Source organism: Phyllostomus hastatus, unplaced genomic scaffold (genome assembly GCF_019186645.2).
Source record: "Phyllostomus hastatus isolate PE091 unplaced genomic scaffold, TTU_PhHast_1.1 phas_contig_17, whole genome shotgun sequence".
NCBI lineage: Eukaryota > Metazoa > Chordata > Mammalia > Chiroptera > Phyllostomidae > Phyllostomus > Phyllostomus hastatus.
This window is the reverse complement of record NW_025333664.1, coordinates 33,787,856-33,807,736: the sequence shown is the minus strand read 5'-3', so window position 1 is coordinate 33,807,736 and position 19,881 is coordinate 33,787,856. Positions and strand designations below refer to the sequence as shown.

Sequence of the window (19,881 nt, the reverse complement as noted above, 5' to 3'; positions counted from 1 at the left end):
TTGGTCACAGGTTCTTGGCAAAAGTACATAATAGCAGAACTGAGATATAATGCCAAACATGTTACACGAAAGATACATGTATATCGAATAATGAAAGTCACCCCCAAAAGCATGTGTCTAATGGGTATTTAACATTAATCCTCAACCTTACATCACCAATAAAAAAGGGAAAAAAGTTATTTACCCCAACAGAATCACTAATACAAGAGAATTATACAATTTGGGAAATCTCTATTGCTTCCTTTTTTAAAAGAGTTACATGTAGAGCTTCACATACAATATTTTGAATTATTACAATATCTCTGAAAGGTGGCTAATATTATTATCTAAATTTTATAGATGATTAAACTGAATATTTGAAAGTTTAAGTAACTTACCCAAGATTCACAGTTTCAGCAAAGGATCTAACTTGCAGTCACAGAATATCGAAAATCTACTACCTTCATATGACCTTGGTATGTAGATATGTTACTGTTTATTTTTTAACTTATTTTTACTTATTTTTACACTTACTGGGGTGACATTGGTTCATAGGGTCATATAGGTTTCAGGTATACATTTCTATGATACATGATCTGTATATTGCATTATGTGCCCAGCACCCAAAGTCTTGGCTGATTTCATCTTCAGCCCCCATGTGTTTGGCCCCCCTCACCTTTAACTTCCCCCTACCACCTTCCCTGTGGTAACTATGCTGTTGTCTGTGTCAATGAGTTTCAGTTTTTTATCCTACATGTAAGTGAAATCATATGGTTCTTAGCTTTCTCTGACTGACATTTCATTTAGCAGAATATTCTCAAGATCCATCCATGTTGTCGTAAACAGATTTCATCTTTTCTTATAGCCAAGTGGTATTCCATAGCATACATGTACCATATCTTCTTTACCCAATCCTCTATGAAAGGACAGTTTGGTTGTCTCCATGTCTTGGCCACTGTGAATAATGCTACAATGAACATAGGGTTGCATTATCTTTGTGAATAAATGTTTTTGAGTTTTTCAAGTAGATATGCAGAAGAGAGACTGCTGGGTCATATGGTAACTCTTCTTAATTTTTTGAGGAACCACACCATACTATTTTCCACAGTAGCTGTACCAATATACATTCCCACCAGCAGTGAATGAGGGTTCTTTTTTCTCCACAACTTCTCCAACACTTATTATCTGTTTTGTTGATAACAGTCACTCTAACAGGTATGAGGTGGTATCTCACTGTAGTTTTGATTTGCATTTCCCTAATAGCTAGTGAAGCTGAACATTTTTTCATATATATGGTGGCCATTTGTATTGGTATAATCCCGTCTTTGTTGGGATAGTCTGGATTCTTGAAAAACTGAATATATCTGAATCCAGTCTCTAGGGAACAACCAGCAATCTGAAATCAACAGCCTGCCCTAAAGATAAACCAAACCATATCTCAATATTTCCAAACCTCCAAAGGCATACACATTTTTTGCTGAGATATGCATACCACCAGGCATGTGAACTTCCACTGAGCTGTATTTATTATCTACATTTTAGTACTTGTTTCATCAGCAATCTTCAACTTGGTTCTAAATCAAAAGCTTATTAGGTAAACCATAAATTGTATTTAAATCCTGGTTTTGAATGCTTATTCAAAAATTCAAAAATTAATGAAAATTCAATAACGAAATATTTCAGAAAAGACAAAGACTTTATAAAGACTCTTTCATACAGAAAGACAACCAGAGAGAAAAAAGAAAAGAAAGGAAAAGGATGGCTTTAGCTGCTACTAGTCTGTAACCCATCTCCAAGTACCTGTCCACTCTGATTGAAATGTATTTAAGTAACATTCATGTTTATTAGTATAATTCATTTAATGAGTTAAAAAGAAAACATAGAATCTGTGGTGAAATTATGGAAACTGGTGACACTTAGAAAATACACAGTAAAACTTTTCATTTTGTGGTCTCTGCACCAAGTCATGTTTATAGATGTATGACTTTTTTATTTCTAGTACATTATTTTAAAAACAAGCTTAAATAAAAAGAAAAATTACATGGCACTTAGTGGTATACACTAAAATGCACAGTAAGACTTATCTATAGCTTGTTAAAATAATCTTGGAAAGTAGTTTAAAAGATTAAGAAAGAAGTAGTGGTGGAGGAAAAACAAAACCATGTGGTGAATCATGAATTCTTCATTTTACAAGTTAACCTCACTTCACAAATGTCTGACTAAACCAGCATTCACACCTTCACATAGAATATCATTACACACAAAAAAATTTTTATCTGAGTAGCACTTAGTTCCAGTGATTAATCCAACATCAGATTTTTGTCTGTTTGTTTGTTTATTAGAGCAAGGGGAAGGGAAGAAGAGAGAGAGATAAAACATCAACCCATTGCCTCTCCCAGCACACCCTGACCACTGGGACCAAATACGCTATCCACGCATGTGCCCTGACCAAGAATTGAACTCAGGACCCTGAAGTTTATGGGATGACACTGCAACCAAGCAAGCCACACCGGTCAGAGCTCATCACACCAAGAAAGTTTAATAGTAACGTAAATGCCATTTATTCTCAAAATTCTTGGAAATTATTTGGCCTATTTTATTTATCTTAATTTTTCCATGGGCAAACACATTCTTTGTAGCAAAGCTCTTTTTTGAAGCAAACCAACTCAATAAAAGATTAGAAAAGGATATAGCATTAAAGTAATTTCTTAAAAATGCTTTACTTGTCAAGAAACAATGCCAAAGTAAATGCATTTAGAATGGCAACACTTCAAGAGTTTTCAACTCTTAAAAACAATAGTATATTAATGTTTTGAAGTGTTACTAAATTGTTACATTTACACTCATTTAACTTAATCTCTGTTGACATTTAAGCTCATAGAAATTGAAATCATGAAGTTTTGTTACTAAGTACTATTAATAATACTATACAATGTTGATGAATACACATAACACATAAATTCTCGTCTTTGTATCAACTAGTTAAATATCTATGTAATAGTTCATTAAAATCTTTATTGAAATTATTACCAAACTATTTACCTTTTAAAACTTAATAAAACTGACCTTATATTAAAAAAACTACCTACACTAAAAAACATCTGACTTAATTCTAATCCTATCATTTACACGTGAGTCTTTAAAAAAACAATATAAAAAAGGTGGGAAGAGAGGAAATAATGCATGAAAATACCATCACACAATAATTTATCATTTATTCAATTAACACAAAAAATATTTTCTGAGTATCTACTGTGTACCAAGCACTATGCTGGATGCTAGGGGTACAAGGAAGAATTAAAACACCAACATTCCTATCTTCATGGTTATTACAATCTCATAAGGAAACTGACCATAATCAGAAAATCTTAAGATTATGTTAAAAAAATTGATATAAATGCTCTATGAAGAGGAACATAGCTCTATGAAAGTATATAATAAAGGAATCTGTTACAGAGTAAGAACACAGAGAAGACTTCAGGGAGAATAGAAGGGTTTCAAGCTCAGAACTAAAAGCTGAGAAAAATTAGGAAGGTGAGAGGAGTGATGAAAAAAATACCAGGAGAAGACTCAGTAGTGGAAGGAAACACAGAACATTCAAGGCACAGAAAGGATAGTGTAGCAAGATGCAAAGACCAAGAAAGGAATCTGTATAAAAGAGAATAAAGAAGAAAAGGGCCAGATTATTAAAAAGTACGGGTCATTTTAGGATGTTAGTCTTTAACCTAATCTTCACTTCGAAAGTGAAAAATGTCTGTTTCTAATATAAGTTCTACTTATTTCAGGTAATGGAAGCTTCACAAATAATTGTTCAAAGAAGTCAGAGTGGTCTTAGTTACTTGAGGCAAAAAAGATTTCTGTTTTTCTAAATTAAATTCATTTTAAGATCATGTAAGAGTAGGGAAAAACCACTGCCCACTCAACATAAAAGATTTGTATCTAAGAAGCGTGGTGTTTTGCTCTGAGACGTCTGTTTCTCCAGATATTTTACTTTTAAATTATAGTATTCAAACTCAGTTTGACAGTATAAAAAGGAATCAATATCAAAAATTAAACAGGAAACATTCCTTTCGAAGTTTTTTTATCCCTACTAAGTTCCATCCTATTTTAAATACCATTTTTCTGACCATTCAGTCATTTTATATTTTATACAACCAACTCAATCTGAAAACTGGTAAAAAAAAAAAAAACTAGCATTTTTTCTGCCTTTTCTGTCTAAACTGTATTGCATGAAAAAAAATTGATAAAAAAGTTTATAGTACAAGTAATAAATGATGAATGAATGACAGTATTAAAATAACACTACTTTGTAACCCCTAGAAAGGAATGATCATCAACATCTACTAAAATCATTTAGATGAAAAGTTGATAGGCTTTGCATACAATGGATGAATTAGCCTGATAGTACTTCAACTAGTGATCAGTTTTATCACCACAGAAAGAAAAGCAGACATTATGTGCCTTCTAATATTATACAAAGGTACAATAATTCATAAAGTACTCTTCAAAAAATTTAAACTCAAGTCTGATCAAGCCTCTGTATTTACCAGTTATAAGAAACACAGGGAATAGACTCCTGCCAAGATGGAGGCATAGGTGGACGCACCATACCTCCATGCATAACCCAGATTGGAACAACAACAATTTAGAGGCAGAATAACACCCAGAACTGACAGAAAATTTATTTGAATGTAAGTCGGACAGCCAAGAAGTTGAAATAGACCCCTTCATCCAGACGGGTAGGAGGGGTGGAAACCAGCAGCCAGGCGCGAGTCGCGGCATGGAGAGCAGAGAGAGTTGGGCACATAAGGCATCCGGGGCACATAAGGCATCTGGGGCATGCAAGATCACAGCGGGTGGACCCTGAATATGCAAGTGGCAGCTGGCAGACCCAGTGAGATGGCGGTTGTGGAGCAGGGCAGAGCGCACAACCCAGGATCCCAGACAAGGGACTGAGGTCCCACAAAGAACGGAGCAACCGCCACTGTTCCCTCTCCACCCTGCCCCCACGTACAATGTCACAATCTAGCAACTGGGGTGCCCAGCCCTGGTGAACACCTAAGGCTCTGCCCCTCACCTTAACAGGAGCGACCAGACCAGAGAGAGAGAGAGAGAGAGAGAGAGAGATGGCTCAAACAGAAGGGCAATTCAGGGCCCCAGAACTCATGTTTTTAAGCAACCGAGAGATAGCCAACCTATCAGATGCATGGTTCGAAACACTCATGATCAGGAAGCTCACAGAATTGGTTGATTTTGGTCAAAAATTAGATGAACAAATGCAGGTTACCATAAAAGAAATGAAGGAAAATGCATAGGGAACCAATAGGGATGGGAAGGAAACTGGGACTCAGATCAATGGTGTGGACCAGAAGGAAGAAACAAACAACCAAACAGGAAAAAATGGAGAAATAATTAAAAAAAAAAACGAGGAGAAGCTTAGGAACCTCCAGGACATCTTTAAACGTTCCAACATCCAAATTATAGGGGTACCAGAAGGGGAAAAGGTAGAGCAACAGATTGAAAACATATTTGAACAAATAATAAAGGAAAACTTCCCCATTCTGGCAAAGGGAATAGACTTCCAGGAAGTCCAGGAAGCTCAGACAGTCCCAAAGAAGTTGGACCCAGGAAGAAACACACTAAGGCACATCATAATTACATTAGCCAAGGTAAAAATGAAGGAGAGAATCCTAGAAGCAGCAAGAGATAAGGGGACAGTAACCTACAAAGGAGTTCCCATCAGACTGTCAGCTGATTTCTCAAAAGAGACAAAGAAGTATTGTCTCTTTTGGAAAGAAGTATTCCAAGTCATGAAAGACAAGGACCTATATCCCAGATTGCTCTATCCAGTAAAGCTTTAATTTAGAATGGAAGGTAAAGTGCTTCCAGCAAAGTTTTCATTTAGAATGGCAGATAAAGTGCTTCGCAGATAAGATCAAGTTAAAGGAGTTCATCACCACCAAGCCCTTATTTTATGAAATGTTAAAGGGACTTATCTAAGAAAAGAAGATAAAAAAAAACATGTATAGTAAAAGGAGAGCAAACTCACAATTAACAACCACACCTAAAGCAAAACCAAAAGAAACTAAGCCAACAACTAGAACAGGAACAGAACAACAGAAATGTAGATCACATGGAGGGTTAGCAACAGGGGAGTGGGAGGAGGAGAGAGGGGGAAAAGGTACAGAGAATAAGTAGCATAGATTGTAGGCTGAAAATAGATAGGGGGAGGGCAAGAATAGTATGAGAAATGTAGAAGGTAAAGAACTTATAAGTATGACACATGGCCATGAACTAAAGGGGGGAAATATGGGTGGGAGAGGGTGTACAGGGTGGAGGGGAGTGAAGGGGGGAAATGGGACAACTGTAATAGCATAATCAATAAAATATATTTAAAAAAGAAGAAACACAGGGAACAGACATACACATTAAATTAAACCACAAAGATGCAGTCAGCAAAATGAAACATGAAAAATTCTATGAGACAATCTACTTTATTCATCAAATAAATTAGAAAGGGAAAAAAGAACAGAGAAAAAACAACTTACAGATTAAAGGAGACTCAGGAAATACATCAATTAAAAGCAGTATGTGGACCTCGTTAGATCTTGACTCTACCAAAATCAACTGTACAAAAAAAGCAAAACTCTTTGTGACACAACAGGAAAAATATAAATTCTAATTGGATATTTAATTATATTAAAGAATTATTAATTTTAGGTGTGATGATAGTATTGTGGTTATAATAAAACAATAAAAATGTGTTCCTATCTTTTAGCTGTACATATATATGCATACTTACATATACTTACAGATAAAAATTGATATTATGTACCAGAATTGCTTCAAAACAATCTGGAAAAAAGGCACTGGGAGCTCTGGTATAGATGAAATAAAAATTTTAAATTAGGTTCATTAAATGGCCACATATTAACTGTTAAAACTGAGTAATGGTTACAAAAATCTTCGTTATACTCTCTATTTTTATGTATTTAAATGCTCATTGTAAAGTTTGAGAAAAAATAAAAAGAACTGCCCTCTGCAGATTGTTAACCTCTGAGGCATTCTTATTTAACATTGATTGAGCCTACCTAGTCATGAGGCACTATTCTAGGTGTTACAGACAAAGTACAATAGGAGAGACAAGCATTTTTAAATTCCCTACGACAAAGCAACTGACAAATGAAATGGAATTATTACAATAATTGCTAATACAGAGGAAAAATTAATTAGAAGCACCTAATTTCAAAGATTTACTAATAGTATTTGATAAATATGGACATAAAAAATAAAACAAATAGATTTTAGTTTGGTAATCATTTCCTATTCTTTTCTTCCTCTGAGCCATAGATTTCCAATACTACCAAAGTAGCAGTAAGTCAAGTAAAAATACAGAGTGGGGCAAAAGTAGGTTTACAGTTGTTCATATGGAAAATAATGCAATAATTAATAAATAATAAAAGAATAAACTGTTTCATATATTCACAACTGCAAACCTATTTTGCCTCACCCTATATTATCTGCTTGCTTCCCCCTTTCTACACAAACACTGATTTTATATTTTTGGAAATTTCTGGTTTCTTTTTATTACAAGAGGTTCAAGTCAAAGCATGACTAACACATTCAGACTCTCTCCTTTTAAAACTTTTTACAATATAACAAGAGGCATTTAATTAAAGTAAAAGAAAACAGCAAAGTAAAAAAAAATTTTTTAAATAGCTTGAGAAGTTTCCATGTAATCATGGATTTCAAGGCCAAAATGACCTTCTATAAAAACAAAGATAATTAAACTACTAAATTTAAACTGACATATTGTGCTAGTCCAATAAATACTGTCTATTTCCTAAATATCAGAAACTATCGTCTTTTAAAACTTAGTTTGATCTCATATGTAAAAAGTAAAACTACTATAAATATCAGTACTTACTTATATAAACATACATTTATAAACAGTGCATAAGCTTAAACATTTAAAAATAAAATACAAAAATTCAACTATAGTTGTCCTTTATGATTTTTTAATTTATATTTTTCAAAGATCTTTCAAACTGTAAAAATACTAAAGTTTTGACGAATATTTTACTTAACTAAGACTGGATATGTAACAGTAGAAGAAAATACTTACAAAAGATATATATTATATAAAGAAATTAGCAGATACTACATGTAAAATGAACCATTCTGTTTCATACAAAAGGAAAGGCCAGTCACCAATTTCTGCCACAACAGAGAAGAGCAAGTAACATTAGATAAAGAGAATAAAACATTGTTTAATAGAGATAAAATTCTGATCATATCACCTAGTTCCCATGAAGGCCTGTTATTTTCAAAGCCCATGAAGGTAAAAACTAAAATACATACAGCAGTTGTAAACCACTTATGAAGCTCATATTGGGAGAAACAATTAGATCTTTTTAGGGAATAACAATGTCAGATGTTACTCAATATATCTTAACTGATTTGGGGACATATTTTGCTGTGTAGTGTCTCTAAAAAATCCAACACTGAATTCATAAAAACCCAGTTGAACCTACACTGTTGCATGCTGAGTGTTCAAGTAGATGCAAACAACATAAAGACCAAGCCTCTATGCAGAGGTGAGCCAACCCAACATGGGCTGCATGCAGCCCAGGTATCACTACTGCTTTGTCAATGATTGGGTCAGCAATAGGAATCTACTTCTATCTCAGGAGACAATTTTTGTAAAAAAAGAACACCATGTACTTCATCCTTAGAAAACTGACCAGCTAAATCTGTGACCAAGAAAGAACACCAGATGAATAAAGCACTGGAAAAAAGAGATTCACTAGCATAAAAAAATGAAGCTGAAATATTTAATACCAGTTTCTTAAAAACAAAGAAATAACAGATCCAAACATTAAAAGCATGTGGTCCTAAGTCAGACAAGGCCCAGAATTCTGTCCTCTGAATCTCCAGTTCTGTATTCTTTTCATTACACACCACTACCTACTCTTCCATTGATGTCTTAATTAAACTATTTTTAAAATAACTTGCATTTACTTAGGACACTGGACATACAGGTCAGATTTGTACATCCCATCAGCTAATGACCCCATTAGAAATTGGGATAAACCCACTACCCAACTTGTTCAAGGGCACACATTTGCCCTCTTAGAAAAGCAAACTTCTGTCCAAAGCCCAAACTCTCAAGTAAATGTGATTTTTCACAAATGCTAAAGCTTCATTTAGCTGTTATTTCCCACAGATTCTGTCCATAGGAACTCTGTCTAATCATCTTATTCTGGGTCATAACATCCTGTATATTTCCATCAAAGACCACAATTTATGAAATCAGCATGTTTTAAGTCCCTTTTATAAAGTTACCTTTCTTTATCAACTGTTAAGTATCTTAAAAATCACCCTGTTTCTTCAAACTTAACATCCAGACCATAAATGCCAATGAATGTTAATTCAGAGATAAACATATTAAACATGCATTAAATTTATTATGTTTTTTTTCATTTTCTTCCCTGAACATTTGTAATACTTAAAATTTCATTTATATTCTAATATATATATTTTCCCTCAATCTAGACTCTCATTAAATCAAAATAAGTGTACCATACAGTAAATTTGTCATACAAATACTTTATATGTAGACATAATACAAGACCACACAAAATATATACTCTTCTTGAAGTTATGTGAAATGTATGTTTTCTCTATTCTTCTTGATGCACTGTCTTTGAACTGCAGTCAATCCTTAAAATAAACTTGAAGAAATCCAACATAAATTAACCTAATCAAAACAAACTCTGGGGCATGACACCAAAGCAGCAATCCCTAATATCATTTGCTCCAAAAAGTACTACAAAGTAATTTTTTAATAGTTCCCATAACAGAATACCATAATATAATTTTGGTATATTTCAGAATGGTCAGGGTTAGGATAAAAAAATAAAATAAAATAAAATAAAATAAAATAAAATAAGTAAAAAATAATAATTTTCTGAGTTTAAATAATGCATGATAAATTGCTAAAAATAATTAAATGATGACCAACAATGATTTCAAATAGCAAAATTGTCATCTCTTTATTAAATGCCTGTTAATCATTTTTATCAAAAATTATCCTACAGAAGTCATAAAAAAATAGCAACAGTATCTACCTGAAAAATATTCTGAGAAACTTACCATCATTTTGGCTCTTGCCCTTCACCTCCTCCTTCCATGATAGGATAGTGTTCAAAGGAACATAGTCCCTCATGTATTCTTTACGTCTTTCCTCTAGGGACATCTTCAGTAAGCGTTCTTGCAAAATAAAAGCAGAATTTCCATTTGTATATAACTTTTAAGATCATGAATTATTTTATAATTTAAATATTAACCATGTTAAACTACAAAAAAAATCCATGTGAGCTTGAGAAACACCAAAATGAAAACCTAATGACTCTATATTTGAATGTTAAAAGGTGTAATTAATACTATATTAATAGGGAAAAAAATAAGGAAACTATTTCAATCAACCTCTATTGACAGTCTGTACTAGGTAGGTACTAGGTGATATATTTATATGCTGCAAGTACAATGGAGATCCTTGACTTTGAAAAATTCACAAGACAAAAGAAGAAATGGGTAAGAAGCAAAATAACAGCTTCATAAATAAAACACTAAACCCTAAAACAGGTATGTACAAACGCTAAGAGCACAAGAAAGGCAGCCATCAAGATATTGTCTTAATTTGAAAATGCCATCCACAATAAAAGTGCACTTTTAATTTAATGACGCCTTTGTGGAAGTGATATAAACAAAGTATATTAATATACTTTAATATACAAATACATCTTGATTACAAATGTCAATATTTTTAAATGCTCCTTAGAATTGATAACAATTGGTGTCATTTATAAAGAGTTCACTGGCCCTGGTCAGGTGGCTCAGTTGGTTGGAGCATCACATGGTACACCAAAAGGTCATGGTTTGTCTGTTAGTTAGGGCACAGACCTAGACTGCAGGCTGCTCTCCTGTCAGGGCACATGCAAGAGTCAATCAATAGATGTTTCTCACATCGATGTTTCTCTGTTTCTCTCTATCTCTCTCCCCCAATCTCTCTTTGTCTCTTCCTTCCTCTCTCTCCCTAAAACAATAAACATATCCTCAGGTAAGGATTAAAGGAAAATAAAAAGAATTCACTCTGCACCAGGTACTTTACATGTAAAATTTAACTGAAATAGTCTTCCCAACAATTCAGTAAGTTGACACTATTAGTATCCTTATTTTGCAGATAGAGAAATAAAGCACATCAAAGTTCAGTAATCCAATGCAAGAGAACTTCCCATGAAAATCCAGTCAGATTTCTCCATCAGTCAGAAACCATGGCCTATACGATTAGCCACTGTATTGTACTACTTTCTCCGGAAAAGCTGAGTCCCCAAAAGATGTAATGTGTATGCTGGTAAAAAAAGGAGATATGAATAGTTTAATGAAGCTGTGAGATATGCTATGAAAAGGGAAGTGGCTACAGAAGTGAAAGGCAGCTTGAAACTTAAGTTAAAACAAAATGTAAGCAGTTTAACCTTTATTCTATAAAGGAGACCACTAATATTCAAAGTTGATTACACATATCCCAGAAGGTACATAAAACAATCCACTAAGATACAAGGAAAAAATGCATAAAATTTTATTTGTATATTTAACCTAAAGAAATAAGGAAATAAAAATTACTAATAATTTTTTTTAGTTCTGTAATTTTTTTTTAATTCTGTACTCAGAAAACTACACAACACTGAAGAAAGAAATTAAGGAAGACACAAACAAATGGAAAGCATGTACCATGCTCATGGATTGAAAGAATTAACATCATCAAAACGTCCATACTACCCAAAGCAATTTATAGATTCAACACAGTCCCTATTAAAATACCAATGGCATATTATACAGATATAGAACAAACATTTCAAAAATTTATATTGAACCATAAATGACCCCGAATAGCTGCAGGAATTCTGAGAAAGAAAAACAAAGTAGGAGGGATCACAATACCTGATACCAAACTGTATTACAAGGCTACTGTAAACAAACAGGCTGGTACTGGCATAAGAACAGACACACAGACCAATGGAACAGAAGAGAGAGCCCAGAAATAAACCCAAGTCTCTACAGTCAATTAGTATTTGACAAAGGGGGCAGTAACATAAAATGAAGTAAAAATAGCCTCTTCAACAAATGGTGTTGGGAGATCTGGACAGCTACATGTAAAAAAATGAAACTCCATCACCAATTTACACCATACACAAAAATAAATTCAAGGTGAATAAAAGACTTAAATAGAAGTTGTGACACCATAAAAGTCCTAGAGGAAAACATAAGAAGAAAAATCTCCCATATTCCACAGAACAACATTTTCACCAATGTGTCCCCTAAAGCAAGGGACATAAAGGAAAGAATAAACAAATAGGACCTCATCAAATTAAAAAGATTCTGCATAGCTAAAGAAAACAGCATTAAAATGAAATGAGAACCAACTATATGGGAAAACATATTTGCCAATGATACCTCAGACAAGGGTCTGATCTCCAAAATATATCAAGAACTCACATGACTTCACTCCAGGAAGACAAACAATGCAATTAAAAAATGGGCAAAGGACCTGAACAGACACTTCTCCAAGGAGGACATACAGAGGACCCAGAGACGTAGGAAAAGATGCTCAGCATCACTAGCCATCAGAGAGATGCAAATTAAAACCACAATGAGACACCACCTCACACTGGTCTGAATGGCAATCATAAACAAATCAACAAACAACAAGCGTTGGAGAGGATGTGGAGAAAAGGGAACCCTAGTGCACTGTTGGTGGGAATGCAGACTGGTGCAGCCACTACGGAAAACAGTATGAAATTTTCTCAGAAAATGAAAAATGGAACAGCCTTTTGACCCAGCAATTCCATTGCTGGGATTATATACTACAAACCCTGAAACACCAATCCAAAAGAACCTATGCACCCCAGTGTTCATAGCTGCACAATTTATAATAGCCAAGTGCTAGAAACAGCCTAAGTACCCATTGGTAAACGAGTGGATCAAAAAACAATGGTACAATTACACAATAAAATACTATGCAGCAGAAAGAAAGAAGGAGCTCCTACCCTTTGTGACAGCATGGATGCAACTGGAGAGCATTATGCTAAGTGAAATAAGCCAAGCAGTGAGGGACAAATACCACATTATCTCACCTTTAAGTGGAACCTAATCAACAAAACAAACAAGCAAGCAAAATATAACCAGAGACATTGAAATTAAGAACAATCTGACAGTAACCAGAGCGGAAGTGGGAGGGGATACGGGGGGGGAGGGTTTTCAGGAACAACTATAAAGGACACATGGACAAAACCAAGGGTGGGGGATAGAGGCAGGGGAGGGATGTGGGGATGTCTGGTGTGGGAGGGGAGTTGTGGTGGGTAAATGCAGACAACTGTACTTGAACAACAATAAATAATTTTAAAACAAATAATAAAGTGAGTTTAAAAAAATAATAATAATATTCAATATATAAACTGACACTAGCATCCTCACTCATTCTGTATGTCAGCTGTCACATATCACATACTTTGCCAAAAGATGTATTCTCACTCTCCAATTCAATTTCAGCATATTACAAGATGTCATAGTTTCACTGAATGGCTTTAAGGATAGTATCTAGTTTTAGATAACCTAACCCTCAAAAAATAATCACTTTAAAAGATTCTTTCACAGAAATAAACTTCAGAACGTATTAATGTAAGCATAAGTAAACAAGAAACAGGGAACCAACATTTTCCCCAGCTCCTAGAACTGGCTTATCTTCAGCCAAATAAATAGACTGAACGACAAAAAAAAAGCCATATTTTAATCAGATGTGATATATTCAAGTCACAATACTACAATACTCAAGAGTCATCACCATATTGAAATTCAGATGCCTATAGGGCATTAAAGTTGAAATAAAAAATCTAGAACTTAGGAAAGAGGTCTAGCCTGGAGATTTTGGAAATTACCACCTGAACTTCTGGTCCTATAAGTTCATAGGGAAGGGTAAGAGAGGAGAATAAACCTCAAAAAACAACATTTAGGGAGTAGACAAAAAAAGAGCAAAATAAAGTTTAGATGTCACTTGGGGCACAAGGTGAATCAAGGTCCCAGTGATGTAAAAACCAGCAGAGAAAAGAGTTTTAGTATGTAAAAGAGAAGACATACTACCAATTGCTACAGGAAGATCAGAAGAATAAAAATTAATAGGCCATTGGCTTTATCAGCTGGATCACCAAAGGCACTGAAAAGAGAGCAAAGTGGTTAACAAAACTAGGTTTTAATCCCAAAACATGCAAATCTATGTGATCTTGGGTTACTTAAACTCTTTATGTCTCAGTTTCCTTTTGAGATAAGTTGGTAGGTATATTCTAAACTTACAGATTCGGCAACTAAAACAGAGAAGTTTTAAATCTAAGTTTCTACATATAGTAAGCAGTACAACTAGGTTCAAATCCATGCAAATGGTGTTCAAAGCTTTTGATCCTAGAGTATACTACCTCAGAGGATTGTTGTGAGAATTAAATGAGATCCCATGTAATGTACCTAGAATAGTGTTGAGCAGGATTCAAACATTAACTATTTTATACTAGTAGCATCACCATTATTATTACTAAATGACTTTAGAAATATAAGTTTTATTAGTGTAACTGGAGGCTGGCTATGAGAGACTGAGAAAAAGTGAGAACAGCAAACTCCCAGGTGAAGCCCTATGGAAGGAAGGGCTCCTTGAGAAGAGACTAGAGCCATTCTTAGAGGCTGAGGAGAGAAACCTGAAGATGCGCAGAAACTAAACATACCCAAAAGGAATAAATGATAGCAGAAGCTCTCAAAGAATTCAGGAGATAAAATAAATAGCACAAGTAGAGGGGGTTAATCTAAAAACAAAGGATAAAAGTGTTTCCTCTAAGATGGAAACAAAGCTGAAAAGACAAAGGATGTGTGAAGAAACAAACAAGACTATGTAGCTGTTCATGTCATGTGACATGTATTTTCTCTATGGACTAAAAGGCAGTATCTGGTGGCTCTCTCTATGGAGCACACAAACGCATTTCCCCATCCCCTTCTTTCCCCAGAGTGCAAGCACTGACTCTCTCCCTGCCTTCCTTCTTCCTTCCTCTCTTTCTCTCCCTCCCTCCCTCTCCATTCCTCCCTCTCCCCCTCCCCCTGTCTCACTTTCTCCTAAGCTCCAAGGGCCCTTCTTTTGCTGGAACTTGTTTCCAGAGTCCATTTCTTCTACCTACCGCTCACTTTTACCTCTGTAGCTGTCTTAATAAACTTTCTCCTATTAAAAAACTTTTTAAAAGGCAGTAACATCTGTCTAGTAGGAGGACAGGGTCTTCATGAAATAGGAAGCTTGAAGGGAATAAAAAATTTAAAATAATCACACAGAGGAGGAAAAGGGATGACTAAAATTTACCAAAGTACTACTAGTAAAGCTCAGATCAGTAAAATGGAATATTGCAATACCACTGATCAGACTGAAATAGAGCACCTGTAGTTTTAATAAATGTCAGAATGTGCCTGTGGGAATGCAACCTGGCCTCTGTCACTCCATTTATTTAAAAATTTGTGTGGACACTTTAAACAAAATAAGATCAATAAGATAAAACAATGAGATAATTTAAGTTTCAGTACTTAAAATGATAATACCCATTAAGCAGTGTTGAATTATGGCCCAAAATACTAGGTCAATAACATCTAGTTAACATGTATGGACTTGAGAACTTAATTATTTTTTTAAACAATAAGACATACTGAGGGCTACATATATATACTATAGAGTTTTTGAGGTATTAATCAAAACTTTTCCTTAAAGAATACTTCATCTCTGCAATACTGTATTTTGCCAAGTATAACGTGCAACCATAGTTTTTGTGCACATTATACATGGGAATTATTATACCCATGGTATGTAATCATTAGACCCATATATAATGCGCACCCTTAGTCTTCCCTCAAAAATTGGGCAAAAAAAGTACACATTACACAGAGCAAAATACATAAATCCTTTTTTGCTTAACCAAGCATATAAACAGATCTACTCACTAGTTGTTATACTGTGTTAAAATATTTATACAATGCCTTGACATTTCAATGAGGTGGGTAAGCCTTTAGATTTAAATAACATCTGCAAAAATATGATACCATCCTCTACAGTGTAATAAAAGGCAAAAGGTGATGCGTCCCATCAGCTTATTTAATACTAACTACTGTACTGGAAATCCTTAGCTGCTTCTTGATGATATAATAAATATATATTTAAATATTAACTATTTCAAAAATAGACATCCTGATAAGACATTGACACATGTATTAAAGTCTTCAAGTCTCAATAACTTTTCCCTTTAACATTAAACCTCAGACAAAAATAGGTTAGCTTGGACAAGAAAACATATTTTGTTAAATGCCTTCCTTAACAGTGCATTTGTTTCTTTATTTAGAAAATATTAATTTGGTTATATTTGCACCTATTATCAAAAGCAAAAGAAGAACTAAGACATTAAAAATTCTAAAATGCCTGCTTATAACAGGTCAACTGTGTACATGTTAAGCGAAGGAAGCATTATAACATCATTACTCAGGAACATTATCTATTTTAACAGGAAAAATAGTTCTTAAGTAATTACTATAAGCTCATCAATGATTCATGTATTGAAATCAATCTCCATGTCTTTCATTATTTTGCCTTCATTATTATCAATAATACAAAGCTAACATTTCAAGACCATTAATAAAAATGGGCATAAGTGATTTTTGAATGTTTACAAGGTAAATCCTTGTTGAAAGTGTGTAGTGACTGCTACTGCAAGAACAAAACAAACAGATTTCATACTGCTTTATATATCAGGTTATTATTCTCAACATTTGTTTTGTGACACCAGAATTTTTAGTTCTATATATGACCATAATCATTAAAACGTAATTCCATGACATACAATCTTTCAATATTATAGAAACCACTTTAATCAGTTATGTTAATCCTCCCAGCAGTTAATTTTTAAAAAATACTTTCACATCCCTTTCCTTGTACATTGCTTGAAGTAGCCCCTATAGGGCAGATTCTTTTTCCACATTAATTCCATTTTTTGTGCACTATTTGCCTAGGTGTTTACACAGGCCACGACTTGCACCTAGTCACCCCTTCATCCTTCTTCTTTAAAAACAAGATACTTAGGAGAGATTTGCCCCACCCTCATAGGACCTCGCTCCATACATAGGTTTAGTATACATTAGCAGGAGCAATGCAAGTACTTTTTGCTACATTTCTGTAAAAAAACTAAACAAAAAGGAGTGAAAAAAATCTCCAGAGACTCAAGTTTTACCTTAGAATATTATCTAACTATAAGGCCAAAGAGAGAGAGAGAGGAGAAAAGAGGGTTGGATTGTACACTTCTGTATCTTACAGAAATCAGTGCCACGTTCACTGATTTGGATAAGCCTTGATATGCACAAAATTCAGGGGTGGGTTCATTCACTGAGTGACATCAGTCTCACACTCTTACCCCGAGCAACTTTAAACTATGAATGGGGATGGGATATTGAGAAACACACTGCAGAGAGAAAAGCCCATTTAGATTTCTCTGAAGGCACTTATCCTCACGGACAAGAAGCTCGTTTTTGGTTTCCCCTTGAGTTCTAGGTTTCAAGTCACACTGCGGCGCAGAAGTGAGGGAGATAGAGAAGGGGTAAACACGAAGGTGGGGACTCTGCAGGCAGGCAGAGTGGGGGGGATCAACAAGGACGAAGAGTAAAAGAATGAGGGTCAGAGGGGAGCGGAGGCGCAGCAAAAGCTGCAGCGGGTGTGTCCGCCGGCAGGCACGAGTCCGCGAAACTCGCCCGCTAGGTGGGCGAAAGTCCCAGCAGGAGTCCCGAGAACGCGCAGGACAACAGAGGAAGTCCGGCACGGAGACTACCCCGCGGGGGTTCACGCCGCGTGCGAGGCTAAAGCAGCCCCGTCTGGAGAGGTGACCAGTCGCGGCGGGCGGCAAAGAGGGGCGTGCGCCCACACGTGGGCGAGCTGCAGATACCCGGGGGCAGCGCGTGCCCGCCGGTGTGAGTGCGCGTGTGTACACCCGGACACACGAGGGAGGCGTCACCGGTCCGGAGGGCGCTAGGCGGGAGCTCGGGCGGAGGGCGCCGCGGCACACACAGCCCTGACCCCCGCCCCCAACCCACAACCACCCGCACCTCCGCACCCTATGACTCAACAGGCCGGTTACCTTTCTCCTCTCTCCACACCTTTTTCTTCTTGTTGCTGGGGTACATGTTGCCGTGGGGGTGGCTGGCTTTAAGCTGCAAGTTCCCCAGGCTCACGGGCAAACAGGGTGGTGTGGAGCGGGAGGAGTGGGAGGGGTGGGAGGGGGCACTTGGGAGGGAAAAAGTGAAAAAGGCTCTGCGTCCCACGCCTCTCGCACCTCTCCAGTAGCCGCCCGCCTCCCTCAGCCCGCGCTCGGCTTCGGTTCCCACCCGACTAAGCTCCGTGGATACAGTAACAGCAGCACCTCGGAGCCTGTCAACTAGGTCACGCCTCGCGCTAACCTAACACCCGCGCTGGCCCCGCCTTCCAGCCGCTAGCCAGCGCCACCTCCCATTGGCTGCACCTCCCGCCGCTCTCCGCGTTCCAGCTACGGCGCGCCCGGACTTCGTCCCCTGGGCGCACGCGCAGGCGCAGGCTCGAGCCCAGCGCGGTGGAAGGGTGGGAGCTGGAGGGGGCGGAGCCAGGGCGTGAGGGTGCTGAAATGACCTCGTGACGGGAGCGTAGGAGGAGGGGACACCTGAAAGGACTGGAGGAGGCAGGGTACTCCCCCAGTCTTGGAGGCACTGAGTGGTCCTGAGGGCGTGGCGTATAGGCCAAGTCCTCCCGGTGACTGAAGCAGGGCTGGGGAGCCCTGCTTTCGGGATTGTAAGAAGAGGAAGTGGGAGATGTGAGTCAACCTGTGATGTCCATGCTCACTCTTAACTAGCTCCTTTGCACGGATTTTACCAGATCATATGAAGCATTTTTCAGGGTGGGCAAATATAACGGAAAGAAATTGAAGGATCGGAAAATGCTTCAAGATAATATACAATGTCCTCCTGAACGTTGTAGTAGAAATTGCAAATTTCATTGAGAGTTCAGTGAAGGTAAGAAAGAACAAAGATAAATTGGACTACTCAAGTGTTTTAAGAATCAGTAAATAGCCCTGGCTGCTATAGCTCAGTGGATTGAGCCGCAGGCCTGTGAACCAAAGGGTCGTTGGTTGGATTCCCAATCAGGGCACATACCTGGGTTGCAGGCCGGGTCTTGGTTTGGGGCGCATGAGAGACAACCACACATTAATGTTTCTCTCCCACTCTTTCTCCTTCTCTTCTCCTCTCTAAAAATAAATAAGCAAATTCTTTAAAAAAAAAAGAATCAGTAAATAGTATGCAACCAAAATGTATCAGAAACAGAAGCCTTACATGAAAGCAAATTCAAATAAGTGCTAACCAGAGCTGGGACGTTTTGTTTTATTCCTCCACCAGTTGCTTTGGGTCAAGGTGCTGATCCAAAAGCACCAAAGGACTGGTTTGATTCCAGGTAATATTAAAATCCAGTTTCAGTAGAGTCCGCACCAAGAATAGATTGACCTAGTATTTAGCGAAAATTTGGTAACACCCTCTCCAAATTTATTGCATTTCTAAATATCAGACAGTCCAGAGAGCTGAGTTGGTAGATGCATTGAATCCACATTTATTTAACAGTTGGGGTGCTCTGTTATATGTGTTCTACTTAAGCAAGGTGTGTAAGACCAAATAATTATTTGTAACACTTTTTTTTAATAAAAGAAAAAAGAAGAAAGGGGCAGGCCCCATTAAGAATTATAAAGAATGAAATGTCTTGAGTAACAT

The 19,881-nt window shown here is 36.5% G+C and overlaps 1 protein-coding gene across 1 annotated transcript in view; it reads right to left on the bottom strand.

The window, feature by feature from the left end:
- The window catches only part of MACROD2 (mono-ADP ribosylhydrolase 2), a 2,133,612-nt gene extending 2,115,098 nt beyond the window's left edge, over positions 1-18,514 (bottom strand). The window contains exons 1-2 of the mRNA XM_045832893.1: positions 18,231-18,514; positions 10,135-10,251 (exon numbers count right to left, since the gene is read on the bottom strand). Coding sequence (XP_045688849.1) covers positions 10,135-10,251; positions 18,231-18,276 — 163 coding nt within the window. The 5' untranslated portion in view covers positions 18,277-18,514. The remainder of the gene's footprint in view (positions 1-10,134; positions 10,252-18,230) is intronic.
- Between the last annotated feature and the right edge of the window lie 1,367 nt (positions 18,515-19,881).